At 36.7% G+C, this 15,106-nt stretch overlaps 2 protein-coding genes across 3 annotated transcripts; both read right to left on the reverse strand.

Moving 5' to 3' along the window:
- Positions 1 to 247: 247 nt before the first annotated feature.
- LOC103950978 (ribosome biogenesis protein WDR12 homolog) lies at positions 248 to 5,258 on the reverse strand. The gene is made up of 14 exons (XM_009362243.3): positions 5,081 to 5,258; positions 4,875 to 4,975; positions 3,964 to 4,070; positions 3,497 to 3,532; positions 3,303 to 3,388; positions 2,912 to 2,970; positions 2,722 to 2,832; positions 2,462 to 2,587; positions 1,756 to 1,899; positions 1,496 to 1,604; positions 1,252 to 1,388; positions 1,114 to 1,149; positions 915 to 1,010; positions 248 to 592 (listed from the first exon to the last, which is right to left on the reverse strand). Exons 1-13 carry the CDS (start codon positions 5,241 to 5,243, stop codon positions 918 to 920), a joined length of 1,308 nt encoding a protein of 435 aa, XP_009360518.2. The 5' UTR covers positions 5,244 to 5,258; the 3' UTR covers positions 248 to 592; positions 915 to 917.
- An 851-nt stretch (positions 5,259 to 6,109) lies between these two features.
- LOC103950979 (uncharacterized protein Mb2734-like) lies at positions 6,110 to 14,661 on the reverse strand. Of its 2 annotated transcripts, none has more exons than XM_018648341.2 (10): positions 14,306 to 14,661; positions 8,287 to 8,381; positions 8,105 to 8,202; positions 7,922 to 7,971; positions 7,614 to 7,709; positions 7,424 to 7,513; positions 7,245 to 7,337; positions 7,020 to 7,115; positions 6,850 to 6,915; positions 6,110 to 6,551 (listed from the first exon to the last, which is right to left on the reverse strand). In XM_018648341.2, the coding sequence occupies exons 1-10, from the start codon at positions 14,525 to 14,527 to the stop codon at positions 6,423 to 6,425; spliced, it is 1,035 nt and encodes a 344-aa protein (XP_018503857.2). In that variant the 5' UTR covers positions 14,528 to 14,661; the 3' UTR covers positions 6,110 to 6,422. The 2 variants fall into 2 exon arrangements, with proteins under 2 accessions (XP_018503857.2, XP_048434971.1); XM_048579014.1 differs by having other exon boundaries at positions 8,287 to 8,438.
- Between the last annotated feature and the right edge of the window lie 445 nt (positions 14,662 to 15,106).

Here is a 15,106-nt window from a genome sequence, read left to right on the forward strand (position 1 = left end):
TAAATCAACAGTTGGGAGGAGACTTGATGGATCGGGTTGTTAACATTCCGCCTTATCAAATTAAGACGGTTTGAACCTAGGGTAATACATGATTTGAAAATCCTAGCTACACCATGCATTCAATAAAAATATCGAATGGACCCATTAACCATCCGTTAACTTAGGGTGTTTTCGTAATTTCGTTAAAATAAAATACCTACTCTCCCCTCCCGTAGCCTCCGATTCTCAGACTTACACAGTTACAAAATTCAAGCAAACCTCCAAAAGTACAGAATTACCAAAAGAATTATAAGATATAAATCATTCAATTATACATCGAGCGCAGGTATAAAGAAGTCGGTCTGTTGATGTTGCTCAAGTCATGGTATCCGCCTTCGACCGAAATATAGCTCCGAGACTAAATATATCCTCCGGCCATGTTACAACCGAGCACCAAAAATCCCGGTCAAACCTCCCCACTAGACACAAAACTTAAGACTGCCCATTCTCGCTACCAATTTCCAGAAGATTATGAAAAATGTAGAGAGAGCTCCAACGACGTGCCAAATTATGCAAAAGTCCTTCCGCCTTCAAATCACTCTTCTGCTTATAGCTGGAAACAAAGGCAAAAGTACCGAAATTACAGTCCAGCAAAAGCACAAATTAGCGCAAATATTTAGACAGTATCTGTGAGCTTTTGATTCTACGTGTAAACACAGAAAAAAGCGGGATTTTCAAATCAACAGGCTTATAAGACAAAGCTCATCTATGTGGTATGCACCCAGATGAACAAAGAGAAGGCATAGAACTGATAGATATATGTTATCTTGTTCCTCTAATGAGCGTAGTGACTTTCTGTGATTTGATAGTTGGGAGGGACATATCCCGAACTTAAATTAAATTTTCCAAATAACCTATAGAAGTTGAACTTTTACCTCTCACAGCACAGAAACCCCGGACGTCATGCAAAGCTTGAAATCTGCACCACCACTAAGCACAGTATCACCTTTCCACCAGTCGGCGCATAGTGCCTGATTACAGCAAAGATCACCGAATTATAAAAAGTAGATTGAATTTTCGAACACTGACGGAAAAAGAAAAGAAAAATGATAGACAGAAAGAATAACATTGCACCTTTTCCTTGTGTGAATCAAAGATAAACAAGGGCCACTGCAAGAGAAAACACTATTATTGAGTAACGAATTTATCTAAAGTTCATGCTGGGCAGCAGTCGTGAACTTGTTAGAAAACAAAAACAAGAAGAAAACATACAGCAGTTCTCGTATCCCACAGCATAACTTTTCCATCATGAGATGCAGAGACTAAATGAAACGGAGACTTGTCATGCCACTTGCATGCCGTAACCCAAGAAGTGTGAGATGAGAAAGTTTTGATAGAAGCAGAAGTTCCTACAAAAATAATAAAAGCTTTTATGTCAGATGCTTGTGTTCTTTAGTTTGTTTGTGTGCATGGAAGAGAGAAAGAGAGAACATAACACTTGACTCATCTAACGGACCTGGTTTACGAGGATCCCATACCCTAACAATGGGGTCAGAACCACCAGCAGCAATCAAAGCAGAACCTTCACCTCCAATATCAATGCAGTTGAGTACTTTATCATGGTACTGTCACCAGGATAATGTTTATCATACAAACATTTAATAACTCTGAGAGAGCCAATGCCACATATTGAGTGATTTGATGCCACAGAACGAATGCAAGCATGATTATGAAAAAGACTTCAGACAACAGAATGCTAAGGCTATTTGTACTTACTATTGTCGATGTGGCTGTGCCTCTCTCGACATTCCACTCTTTAATAGAATGGTCCCATGATGCAGAATAGATTGTTTTAGGCTCCGGCCACTTTACAGAAGATACACATTGTGTATGACCTACTAGAGAAGAAACAGCCTCCCCCTGTGACGTAATATAATGTATAATAACTATCAATAACAGGAAAAACAATCTGGCTCACTAAAATCTTAATATTATAATATTTTCAGAAGAAAAAAAAAAATTGTCAAAAAGGACACAAGCTAGTCTAATTTAAAATGAAATTTTGGAAAAAGTAAAGTGACATAGGATGTCAGAACAGGATGATTGATGCAATAATCTTCTAAATCTTAATAAAAAAGGAAACATTTCATTCATTTCTAGCTCAACAACTCTCAAAGAAATAACCAAGCAGTTAGACATCCCGTTCAAAGAAATAATTGAACCACTTTTTCTTATATAGATATTTCCTTCAAATGACAATCTTTCCATTACTTATGGCAGAACCAAAGAAACCATCAAGAATTCACTAGTGCAAAAATTTCAATCGATAACAAAGGGTTAAGCCATTTGTTAGGGGGAAGTTGTATATACCGTGTGCACCCCGAGTTAAATATTTAATAAGCTTGTGCCCACTTAGTCAACTGAATGTCACCCCAAAATTATTAAAACCTTTTATATAAAATAATAAACGCATATCACATACCTCCAACTGCAATTCCTTTTCTTGACCAATCTTTTTTCTCTTCTTTGTTGACACAGTATCACCTTCTGCATCAGGCTCATTTGTCTGCCATAAATTGATAGTGGAATCCCAAGAGCCTGAACAGACCTAAGCATATGTAAGAAGACAAAAGAAAAGGTAAATTATAGACTTATGCCAAAGCCCAATCTCACATACACTACTTGTCAAATTATATATTGGGCTTGTCAAATTATATGTTGGAAATCAGAAGTAGACAAGACCATGTTTCCAGAGGTCTGAGCAGCAGCACTTTGAACAGCAGCTGTATGTCCATGTAAAATTTTGAATGCTCTTATCCTCAAAGGATTTTTTCGGGTCTCTTCTGCATTGAACTTTCCCAAAAAACAAATAATAAAGATTTAGTATACATGTCATACTATCCTTATGAAAACAGTATGGTCATCCAATTACCTTCCACAGCCTCAGTGTCCGATCTTTCGAAGCAGTAGCTACGGTAACACTTTCTCCACCTGCATAAAAAAATGAATACCAGCTTAAGCACTTACGACAAAATAGATATGGGAACTGCACTACCCAAGCAGCTACCATGTAAAGACCACCTCCCTAACACAAACAGAACTTAACGCACAGAAGTATCCCATTAGACATGAAAAGGTTTTCAAATCCAAAGGCAAAGACAATGAGGATGCCATAATAACTTGGTCCTCTAAAGGCCAGAACTGAAAAATTGTAAGTAGTTGACCGTGCCAATTGACATTCACTAGAGAACTGATAACAACAGTATCCTGGCCATATTCAACAAGGAATAAGCCAATCATGAACACTTATAGCTTATAGCTACCTTTTGGATTGATTATACTAACTGAAGTAACAGGTCCACTGTGTCCTTCCAGTATATGTGTACATGCTCCAGGGGCTTTCCACACCCTAAAAGATGATAAATTCAAAAAATCAGATATCAAGCTTCTGTATTATGTATCCACATAAGAAATCACAAGGTACACAAGAAAAGAAAAAAAAAATTAGTGCAATTACCTTCCCAAGCCATCATAGCAGCCTGTCAAAAAGAACCTGCCACATAATACAAATTACAGGAGTTTCAAACTACTTTAGGGCCAAAACAAGAATATAAAATTTAGAATAATGTTTTCAGAGATAACTTCATATTATGCTGGGATGCAAGAAAATATATCCAATGAATACCAAACATTCTGAAAAAGGACAATTGGAGTTTCCTCTGAAGAGATTTGGAGTTGAACTGAAAGGAGCTACTCCATGCTACCTTATTTAATAGTACAAGGACCTAACTAAAACTCCCCAGCTCAAATAAATTACTCTAACTTTAAATTTTATTAGCAACAGATATATCCTTATTGTTTACTTACATCACCTAGCATCATGTGAACAGTAAATTTATTCGAGAGGTGAAAACCCAAGCCATGCAGATTGTAGGATAAGAAATGAAGCAATGAAGTACACATTACAAATTGTGATGTGCGTACCTGGGACTAGAACCATCAACTGCACTAACCCATTCATTGTGTAAAGAAGGTTCTTCTTCTTTCCGTGGGACCACAGCCCGTATATATTCTATCTCCAATATCCTCTCCTGTCATAGTCATAAACCCATCATTAGATATCAAATAAGAAGGTGGATAAAATGACAATGATGAAAATTACTTCTCTCAAATCAGCTTGTTAGAGCAACATATGCAACCCTAGAGCTGCACTTGACACTAAAGTTAAAAATGCACACCAAAAAAAACCCTAATTCCAAAGTCAACCAGTAAATTTAAACGCAATAAATAATCGGTGAAATCAATTTTTCATAGTTGTGAAACCGAAAAAAATAATTGAAAAACTCATATTATGTGGCTAACTGGAATAATTTATCCAATTAACTTATCTCTTGTTGGTTTCTTAGCACCAGTTTGGATTCAGAACTTCAATACAGGATTTAATGGTATACGGGATGTACAAATCCCAAATCTTTCAAGTATCCCATTTGTTCAATTTACGCCTAACAAGGTGTAGTTCAATTTACTCTGAAACTGAATTTCCTGAGTTCAATTTACGCCTAACAAGGTGTAGTTCAGAAAACCCCGCTAACGAATGGAAATCTATGTTTCTTTTTCTCAAAGTTTACTTCAGTTTGTTTTAAGATGGAACAAGTAAATTACAAATCCTGCAGTGAAGCCCTATCATTAACCAAGCTGATAACTTTCTAACTTCCCCTGTTCCAATCCCGTCATTTATTACCATTCTCTCAGTTCACTTTTATCCATTCTCTCAGCATTGCCTTCTATTTCACGTTGCTTGCAATTGCATAACATACAGCATTTTATCAGAAAACTTATGCACACAATTCACACAACAAATTGCAAATTGAATCCGACAAATTGGAAATACACACCGCGGAAATGTTCTTGGCAAGAAGGAACTTTTCAAGCGACATCCGAACGAGCTCATTCTTGATAAGGAAATCGAAAGGCTCCGATTCCCAATCAGGGTTTCCTGATCACAATCACCAATCAAAGCTTCAGAACACCAAAAAGTAAAATCCTTTCTTAGAGAATCAACGGCGGAGGGAAAAACAAGTGTAAGCACATGAGAGGCTACCTGATGTAATGAGGTTGTTGACGACGGTGGAGAGGCCCAAGCGGGTGAGACTGGCGGGGATGGATATGGAGGATTCTGGAACTTTGTAGGGCTGGCCGAGGTCCGTTTTGAAGCGGACGAGGACCAACAGCGACGGCTCTTCGGAATTTCCGTCGGCGTCCATCGCTTTGCTTCTGGCGGATGAGACTGTAGAGAGAGAGAGAGAGAGGTGGTAGCAGGCTAGCAGCAGGGTTTAAGACAAAAGCGAGGGAAGGAAACTAGGGTTTAGTAACTGAAAATAACAAGAGCCGTTCGCAACGCACCGTTTTGGTTAAGAGAGAAAATTACTTTTCCAATATTTAGTGGATTTTTGAACCAATAATAATTTAGTTCTTTAAAATATATGATAGAAGAAGACAAATAATATATTAGCTAGAGCAATGTTTTGTTCCTGCACCAAGGTCGAATCTTCTCTCGTTGTTTAAATTAATTTAAAGTACAATGTGAGTAAATATTTAAAGCTTAAAATACACCAATGTTCTAAATGAAATTAGAATTATCCGAATATCGGAAATAGAAATAAATTTGACTATGGATTTGAGCTATAGCACATGGTTTAAAAAAACTGTACGATTTTCCCAATCTATATAAAGTAGGTTTACCGAATGACATCTAGGTTCGGCTACAATAGCGCGTATTATTCAATAGTATAAGTTTTACACAAGATCTAACTGTTGCAAAAATTTATTGTTCTATTAGATTCATATATGCAAGATCTAACTATTAATTTTTTGGATCACTCAATCATATGCACCACAGAACAAACATTGCAATTTTTCTTTCATATTATGTTAGAAGTGTGAAGAAAAAATAAGATTGCAAGTATCTATAAGTCTGTTGATATTTTACTGAGTGAAAGATGCAAACCAATATTTTTTGTATTTTTCAATAGAAGTGATATCAGTTAAGGGAATTTTGAACACAAGACTTGTATACTGAATTATTCAATCGTAATTATTTTTTGTCTCTAATATTCATAATATTTCTTGGTTAGCTGTTCAATCTCTTATTCAGATTCATATTATATAAACAAATATGATAAATGTTAAGTGCTGGACCTATAACTACAACTATAAAAATAAGTACAACAACAACAACGAAGCTTCATCCCATTACGTGGGGTCGGCTGTATGAACTATATAACATCATTACACTTGGTTTTGCGCTAAGTTTTTCATTAACTTACAACTATAAAAAAATAAGTGTTCAAAGAAAAACTTAGTATTGCTAAGAAGAAGAACGAGCCTCTTAGCAGGGAGTAAGTCCTATAATTCTACCACAGAGGACCAGAGGTGGGATTCTCTCAGCAACGACCATTCCGAGCAAACCCTACGATTAGTTTTGCAATGGAGGCGGGATTATCAACGTGAGGGAGATGACCGCTATCCGGTATTAGACGCATGATTGCAGACGGAAGCTCACAACGCAGCCTCTGCATTTTGATTACAACAAGAAGAAGACTCATTAAGGCATGCATATATGTTGACATCTTAGCATATGCAACCGGCAATGTCAGTGGTCGCACAATACATTTCGCCTCAAGTTTTCCAAAACGCTTCAAATAGGCCTATCGAGTATTTGCAACGATTTTGCAGTAGGTTTTGCAATCTCTCGTGCGTTTTTTGAGATTAAGAGAATAAATTAAGTCCTCCGTCTTAAAATGATTGCGAAACATGCTTGGTTTAAGTACGACAGGAAAAGTTAAGTAGCAGGTAGAGCTCAAAACTCACCAATATTTGTTTGTAGCTGATAATATTGTCTTGCTCGCTGCAAATCACTAGTACTTTCTGCTTCACCTGTAAAATAAAATTTCAGAATACAAGCTTACTATTGCCTACCCGACTTGCGGAATTCTGCATACCACTTATATACCGTACCCATTAAGATGGCGAGAGTTTACCTGTTTTATTTGGGAAACGACATTATAGCCTCCGCTAGTCATAAAACTGACCGTTGCATCTTTCCACCAAGGCAGCAAACAGTGTAAGCGTCCGACCTAAATATGGCACGATCTCTATTAGCTTTCCATTACACATACTTCAAAATCCAAGATAAAAATTTCGACAATATACTATATGCCTATTTCAGTTGGAACTTGAGTATATTAACAGAAGTATTATCTTACATTAGTCCAATCAAAGGTTGTAGCTAATGAAATGCTGTTGAAGGCCAACATACTTGCGTAGAAGCGTAGAGGGGTGCTCTTCAATAAAGAAACCTGGTGAATAAAAAGATCAGAACATTAAGCAAGCAAACTAAGAGAATTCACATAGGGTTGAAATACCCCTGTAAGGGGACACCAACCCCAGCATAGGCCACAGCTTTAGGTAACTTTGCCATGTCTCCGATGCCTTCTGCGTAAACGCTTGCATTGATTAAAACCAGCTTTTCAACCTGAAAATAGAAAACAAGAATTAAATTTATCAAATGCACACTAAATAATTTCTAAAACAACGCATCTGGAGCTAAGGAGCTCAATATGATAGACGCTCACAGCTATTGGATGGTGGTATGCAAAGTCAATTGCAACAGAACCACCGAGGCTTGGTCCAACTAATACCATCGGTCTTCTGATGTAGGACTTCCAAAACTATAATTCGAATGTGAAATCCAGTTATATCTCCAAGCTCAAACAATAAGATTAGATTCGAATTATCTCAACAGATGATGAAAAATGTATACCATTTTTAACTTAAAGTAATTAACATAACAAAATATCAAAACCATTTTGCAGATAGACCGAAACAATATTCACTGGAGCAACAAAAGAATAAAGAAAAGAAAATCACACTGCATATATACCTGATAGAGGTGATGCCGCTTGGATGCTACGCTGCATGGTGGACACCTTTCTAGTATAGATAACAAATAAAAAATGATTAAACCGATGAACATTAAGCACTTGTTGCAATAAAGAGACTGGAAGTATATAATCATATCCAGCCAGTAAAAAAAAAACAATGAGGAAAAGGCAGGTAAACGAACCTAAATCAGAGAAGCCCCACCCAAGGACATCAACGGCCCAAGCCTCCAAACCGGCCTCTTCAAGCAGGGGGTACGCGCACCTCCATTCTAAACAAGAACTAAAAGATACAAACATGATGAAACATGTTCAGCACGAAATCACCTTGTAACGGGTCAATCGGCAATTTGCAAGCATTACAAACCTGTCAAAGCAATGGAGGAGAACCACCGGATTGATCTCACATTGTTTTAGAGGCCTTACACAACTACTCATGATACAACTTTCCGACGATGCAATCTGCAATCGCAACCGGCTTGCCCCATTAGTCACACTATGTTTGCAGGGGTAATACCTCTACATTAAAGAAAGATATGAGAAATTATTCAAAGTCAATGATTAACTTCAAAGTGGATGAGAAAATTGAGAATCATCAGTTCATTACATGCTACGTGCCATGTGCCACATACAGTTTCAATGAATATGTCAACTCAACCACATACTATTCCTAGCAAATGTTATCCCTCTAACTTTTGCCTATTTATAACACGTTATCAGCACAACTCTCTAACCTTAACTAGTTCTCGTTTCCCTTCATTGAAGAGAACAAAAAAATGCTTCGTCCAAGGATTTTCCTGTTCTTCTTCTTCCTCTGCCTCATCTGCAGGATGTGCCCTCGCGAAGAACGGTTAGCATTATGCCTGCCTGTCGTTCTCAATTTGACAATTACTTATATCTTTGATTTCTTGTTTGGTGTAGTTCCTGATTACTAACCTAGTGTTTATTTATGTTAATTTTATTATAATCAAAGACGGTGTGGTACAATTGCCTATATTGAGCTGCAGATTTAATTTTATTGCAATTTTAGGTGGTGCGGTATAATAGTCCACCCTAATCTGCATATTTAAATTTTCCTACTGTTTGAGTGGTGTGGAATAATCGCTCATTCTATGCTTACCTCAACGAGAATGGTGTAGTATAATTGCCCTCCTCAATAATCATGTAAATCTTGAGCCTGAAGTTTCGAGCGCTTATCATTTTGGCCGGAAGATTAAAAATGAAAAATTTGTAAAAATCAAAAGTTCTAACACTATATTCTTCTAGGAATACATATTATTACAAGTTCTTACACATCCCATTTTTCTTTCAGAAAATAAAAGAAAATGGCAAACTTGGTAAAACTTAATTTTGTTGCCCTGGATATTATTGGAAAGAACTACCGTACCTGGGTAGTGGACACTAAGATCCATTTGGAGGCAGGGAATCTTAGAGAAACCATTAGGGAGGAAAACAATGCATCCTCTCAAGATTGGGCGATGGTCATGATTTTTATCCGTCGCCATCTTGATAAAGGACTAAAGAGCAAGTACCTAACGGTTAAGGATCCATTAGCTATCTGGAAGGCATTGAGAAACAGATACAATCTTCAGACAATGGTGATTCTTCTAATGGCTCGTTATGAGTGGACTCACCTAAGGATCCAGGATTTCAAATCAGTGGCTGAGTACAATTTTGCGATGTTAAGAATTAGCTCTCAAATGAAGCTCTGTGGGGAAACCATCACTGAGGAAGATATGCTGGAAAAGACTTTCAGCACCTTTCATGCCTCAAACATGCTCTTGAAGCAGCAGTATAGAGAGCAAGGCTTCACTGAATACAACCAGCTGACATCTGTGCTCCTGGTAGCTGAACAAAACAATGAGCTCCTAATGAAAAATAATCAGTCCCAACCTATTGGATTTGCGCCATTCCCAGAAGTGAATGATGCTTTCATCGAGATGAACGCCACATCCTCTGGTGGCAATAATCATAAAAGAAGACATGGCCACAAACGAGGCTGGTGGAACGAAAAATATAAGAATCATGATGTCCAGTTTCACATTCAGGTTCCAAGGCATAATTTAGGCCCAAGCTTCAAAAATGTAAATCGCCACAAAGGCAAAACTCATATGAACAATGTTCCTAGAAACTCTGAAGGATCCTGTCATAGGTGTGGTGGCAATAGGCACTGGGCTCGTACTTGTCGTACCTCGAAACATCTGGTGGATCTATATCAAGCCTCCCTCAAGGAGAAGAGTGTCGAGACCAATTTCCTCGACCAGGCTAGACCAATGGATATACCTGATCCAATGTTCGACTTATCAGGGCAGTTGAACACAATTCACCTAGATGTCTTGGATTTCATTGTGGAAAGAGGGAATGAAGTGTATTGGTCTGATTGAATCATTTATGTTTGATGTACTTTTATTATTCTAAACTTGTAGTTTAAAACTCGCATTTCAATTCAGTAAAAGTGGCATTTAAATGTTGTTTTATTATGAATAAATTGTTTTTAACCATGATCCCCTTTACTCAGAAAGTATGGATAAAAACTATGGTTATTCTCAAAACAAGAGAAATAGCAGAGATATTTATCTTGTAGACAATGCAACCATGCATACAATACTTTGAGATCGAAAGTATTTCGCAAGCTTGATGCTTATAAAAGTAAGGGTAACAACAATATCAGGCCAATCGGATGTAATTGAAGACTTAGGAAAAGGCCAGATCTATTACCAAATGGAACAATATTGTTCATACAGAATGCGTTCTATGCTACTCGATCTGCTCAAAATTTGTTGAGTTTTAAAGACATACGTTTAAATGGATACCACATTGAAACGAAAAGTGCAGAAAATGTGAGTATCTATGCATTACGAGTTGCGTGGTTTGTCGAGTGAATTGTATTATACATACATAAAGACAATTGAATCACATATTGTCATGAACCAGAAGTTCATTGATTCAAAGGTGTACATGATTTGACATGACCGTCTGGGTCATCCAGGATCCACCATGATGCGTAGGATCATTACCAACTCGAATGGACATCGATTATTAAGCAGACACATCACTATCTCAAATGATAATCCTTGCAAGGCTTGTTATTAAGGGAAGTTGGTGATTAGATCATCACAACTAAAGGTTGATGTTGAATCCCCATTATTTTTGCAAAGAATTCAAGGGGATATTTGTGGGCATATTCAACCATCTTGTGGACCATTTCGATATTTTATGGTTTTGGTTGATGCATTTACCCAATGGTCACATGTTTGTCTCTTGTCTACTTGAAATGTAGCTTTTGTGAGACTTCTTGCTCATATAATTAAGTTGCGAGCACAATTCCCAAATCACACCATTAAGTTAATCCAACTTGATAACGCTGGTGAATTTACGTTTCAAACCTTTAATGATTACTGCATGACATTGGGCATTGATGTTGAACACCGTATTCCTCATATCCATACTCAAAATGTTATAGCAAAAGCATTTATCAAGCGGATTCAATTAATAGCTCGTACTCTGCTCATGAAAACAAAATTGCAAGTTTCTGCATGGGGACATGTCATCTTACTTGCTGCATCATTGGTTCGATTGAGACCTATAGCCAACCATCAATACTCCTCGGTACAACTCGTGTTTGGGCATCAACCAAACGTTTCACATTTATGAGTTTTTGGTTGTGTTGTTTATGTGCCTATTGCACCACCACAATGCATTAAAATAGGACCTCAACACAGACTAGGAATTTATATAGGTTTTGATTCACCATCTATCATTAGATATTTGGAACCCTTGACAAGTGATATGTTTACAGCTCGTTTTGCTGATTGTCATTTTGATGAGACAGTCTTTCCGTCATTAGGAGGAGAAAAGACCATTCCAAAATAACGACATGAGCTGACATGGGTTGTACCCACCTTGTCTCATTTTGATCCACGTAGCACTCAATGTGAAAATGAAGTGAAAAGGATCGTTCATCTTCAAAGTATTGCTAATCAAATGTCAGATGCATTTAATGATGCTATGAAAGTGATAAAATCACATATACCAGTTGAAAATGCACTGCTAGAATTGATGTCCCCATTGGACAAAATAAAGTGGCAGCGAATGATTCATCTAGTGCATGTCTGAAGCGTGGTAGACCCTTAGGTTCAAAAGATTTAGCCCCTTGAAAGAGAAAGACGAGGGCACTGCTGAATCCGAATAAAATCATTCAGGAAGAGAAAATGAATGATAAATCCACAATTCATGATTCTATACTTTCAGAAAAAGAAAATGTCCTTGATGAGACACATGTCCCTGAAGAAATAGAGGTACATGAAAGCAAGGAAATCTCCATAAATTATACATGTACTAATGAATTGTGGGATTGTAATGAAATAATCATCGACGATATGTTCGCGTTTACAGTAGCCACTGAAATCATATTAAGTGATGATATTGAGCCTGTTCTGTTGATGAATGCAAACAGAGACAAGATAGGCCTAAGTAGATGCAATTCAGGTAGAATTAAATTCCTTAGAAATGCGAAGTGTTTTTGGACCAGTAGTCCAAACTCCACTTGATGTAAATCTCATGGGTTACAAATGGGTATTCACAAGAAAGCGCAATCAGAAAAATGAGATTGCAAGATATAAAGCACGACTCATTGCACAAGGTTTTTCACAAAGACCTGGAATTGATTATGAGGAGACATACTCTCCTGTAATGGACGTAATTACATTCCGTTACTTAATAAGTTTAGTAGTTTCAGAAAAAAATTGACATGTGACTTATGCCTATTTATAACAAAGTGTGATATTTTGCATCCGCTTTGAACCTGACGGATTATAACTTTTGCCTATTTATAACAGTACCTTTAGCTTGATTATTTTGTACTCACAAACCATAGTTTTATGCAAAGAATATTCCCACCATAAGAAATGACTTTTTTGACCTTGTATCACAACTTCCCAATTTTTGCTGCAAGCTCAAGCACTTCCCAGCTTTTGAGTCGGACGTTCTCGAAGAAGATGATGAAAATGGTAAGAACAGAAAATCCCTTTAATCGGTAGAAAATTGATTTCCGCACATTCATTTTCTTCTTAAAACTACTTAAGAAGTACACAAAAAGAAAAATAATAATAGCATAAAGAAATTAGACCTAGCATTCATGTCATGTTTCTCGTGTTCGTGTAATACCCGTTAAAGTAAATGGGTAATACGACCCGACCTGAAATCAACCCGACCTGAAATCAACCCGTTAATATTATCAGGTAATATAACCCGATTCTTTACCCGTTAAGAAAAATATATTTTAAATCAATAAAAATGAAAATGAAAAACATAATTTGACCAAAAAAAAAATGTAAAACATAATACTAAATTTCAGAGTTGTATATACATACTAAATTTTAGAGTTGATCCCTTCATGAAAGTTGTAACGCTTTTCATTACGAGTGATTACATTTTTCACACTTCTACAATAATTATTATTAATTTTGCACTCAAATAAAAAACACTGTTCATGAGATTTGGAGGGTTTTAAAAATTTAAACGACCATGTAACCATCGTCTCATTGTTATAATGATTATGAATTTTATTTATTTTGAACTCCCTTAAAAATACTATTCATGAGATTTTGTATGGTTTTAAAAATTCAAACAATCATATACCCATCCTCAAAGCCCAGAGGATGCGACTACAAGCATTTGCATATTTTTTTTCATATTTTGCGCATACGTAAATTAATAACTATAATTTTTTAATGTATTTTGTATTTTTAAATTACTTGATATTTTTATTTTTAATGTGTTTTATGATTTTCAATCTCAATCTTTGCCTATAATACCTATAAAAATAAATAAATAAGTAAATAAAACTTAAATTTTAAAATTTATATAGAATAATAATTAATAAACAATATACATATTTATTATGTCTATTGTATTTTATAGTGAGTTTTTTTAGTAGTTTAAAAAAATTAAAATCAGGAAAATAATTTTTTTCTTATCGTGTCGAAACAGGTTAACCACATGTTATTCTTGTGTAAACCTGTTAAGGACCCGTTATTAACGGTTTATTATCGTATGATCCGATAATGACCCGATTAGTTATCGTGTTGATCCGAAACCTGTTATTTTCGTGTCCACGTCATGTTAACAGGTCGTGTAAAAAATTGTCAGATCTATCAGAAATCATCTTCAAAATAAGCCCAAGTACTTCATGAAAAAATGTACATCATAATTAGCGGCATTAAGCATACATGTGTTATAACTTATATGTGAATTAGACCAGTTTACGAGCTCATCAAACTTCCTTTAGCTCTAAATTAGTACAGTAGAATAGTTTAAACTATCATTTTCGTAAGGAAACGAAATTAGTTAGATTAACAAAAATGAGAACGAGATTAGTGGGTTACCGACACAGGGAGCCTCTCCATCCTCTGAGCCAACTTTCTGGCATATGGGTCCTTAATTTTCTGAACCTCCTTTGGAAGAAACGATGGGAACCCATTATTTGTGCCTGCACCCCTCACATTGATCACCACACTCCTAAAGCTTCCATCTTTCCTTGCCATTAACGTACCCACCACCGCTTCCGGCGGTGGTGACGTTGGCGCACAGCACCACATTAGCGGCATAATTCTGATTATTCCGTTGATCTGGCAGCAGCAGAACGCCGTGCGGATTGTGCAGCTGGTCTTTGCTTTCCACTGGAAGTGAAAAACTAGAGAGAGAGTGTGTGCTGCGAAATGGAAAAACAAAACAAAACAGAAAGGAGAGGGGATTTCTACTTGGTTTGCTTAGGGCGTGACAGCACAGTAAGGTGCTCAGAAATTTGTCAACTTCTTCAGAAATTTGTCAACTTTTACGGCCGTAGTTAACTTGCATGAAACACATTAAAAGTCACGTTGTTGAGATTTGATGTGAGGAAAAGTTTTTACCATATCGGAGAGGGACATGCCTTGTTATAGGCTTATATGGTATTGGATCATTTTTTATATTGTCAAGTTTTATATTGAGCTCCAATTTTATCATGGTATTGGAGCAGACTGTCCCTCGTGTGATGCTTATGCCTCACCTAGTTGTCAACGTGTAGACTTGAAAATTGGCCACGCTTGCGTGGCCGTGTTGAGATTTGATGATGTGAGGAAAAGTTTGTCTCATCTCAGTGAGGGATATGTCTTGCTATTGGCTTATATGATCTTCAGTCACTCCTC

Source organism: the organism of the source record quoted next, unplaced genomic scaffold (genome assembly GCF_019419815.1).
Source record: "Pyrus x bretschneideri cultivar Hongxiangsu unplaced genomic scaffold, Pyrus_bretschneideri_v1 Contig13, whole genome shotgun sequence".
NCBI lineage: Eukaryota > Viridiplantae > Streptophyta > Magnoliopsida > Rosales > Rosaceae > Pyrus > Pyrus x bretschneideri.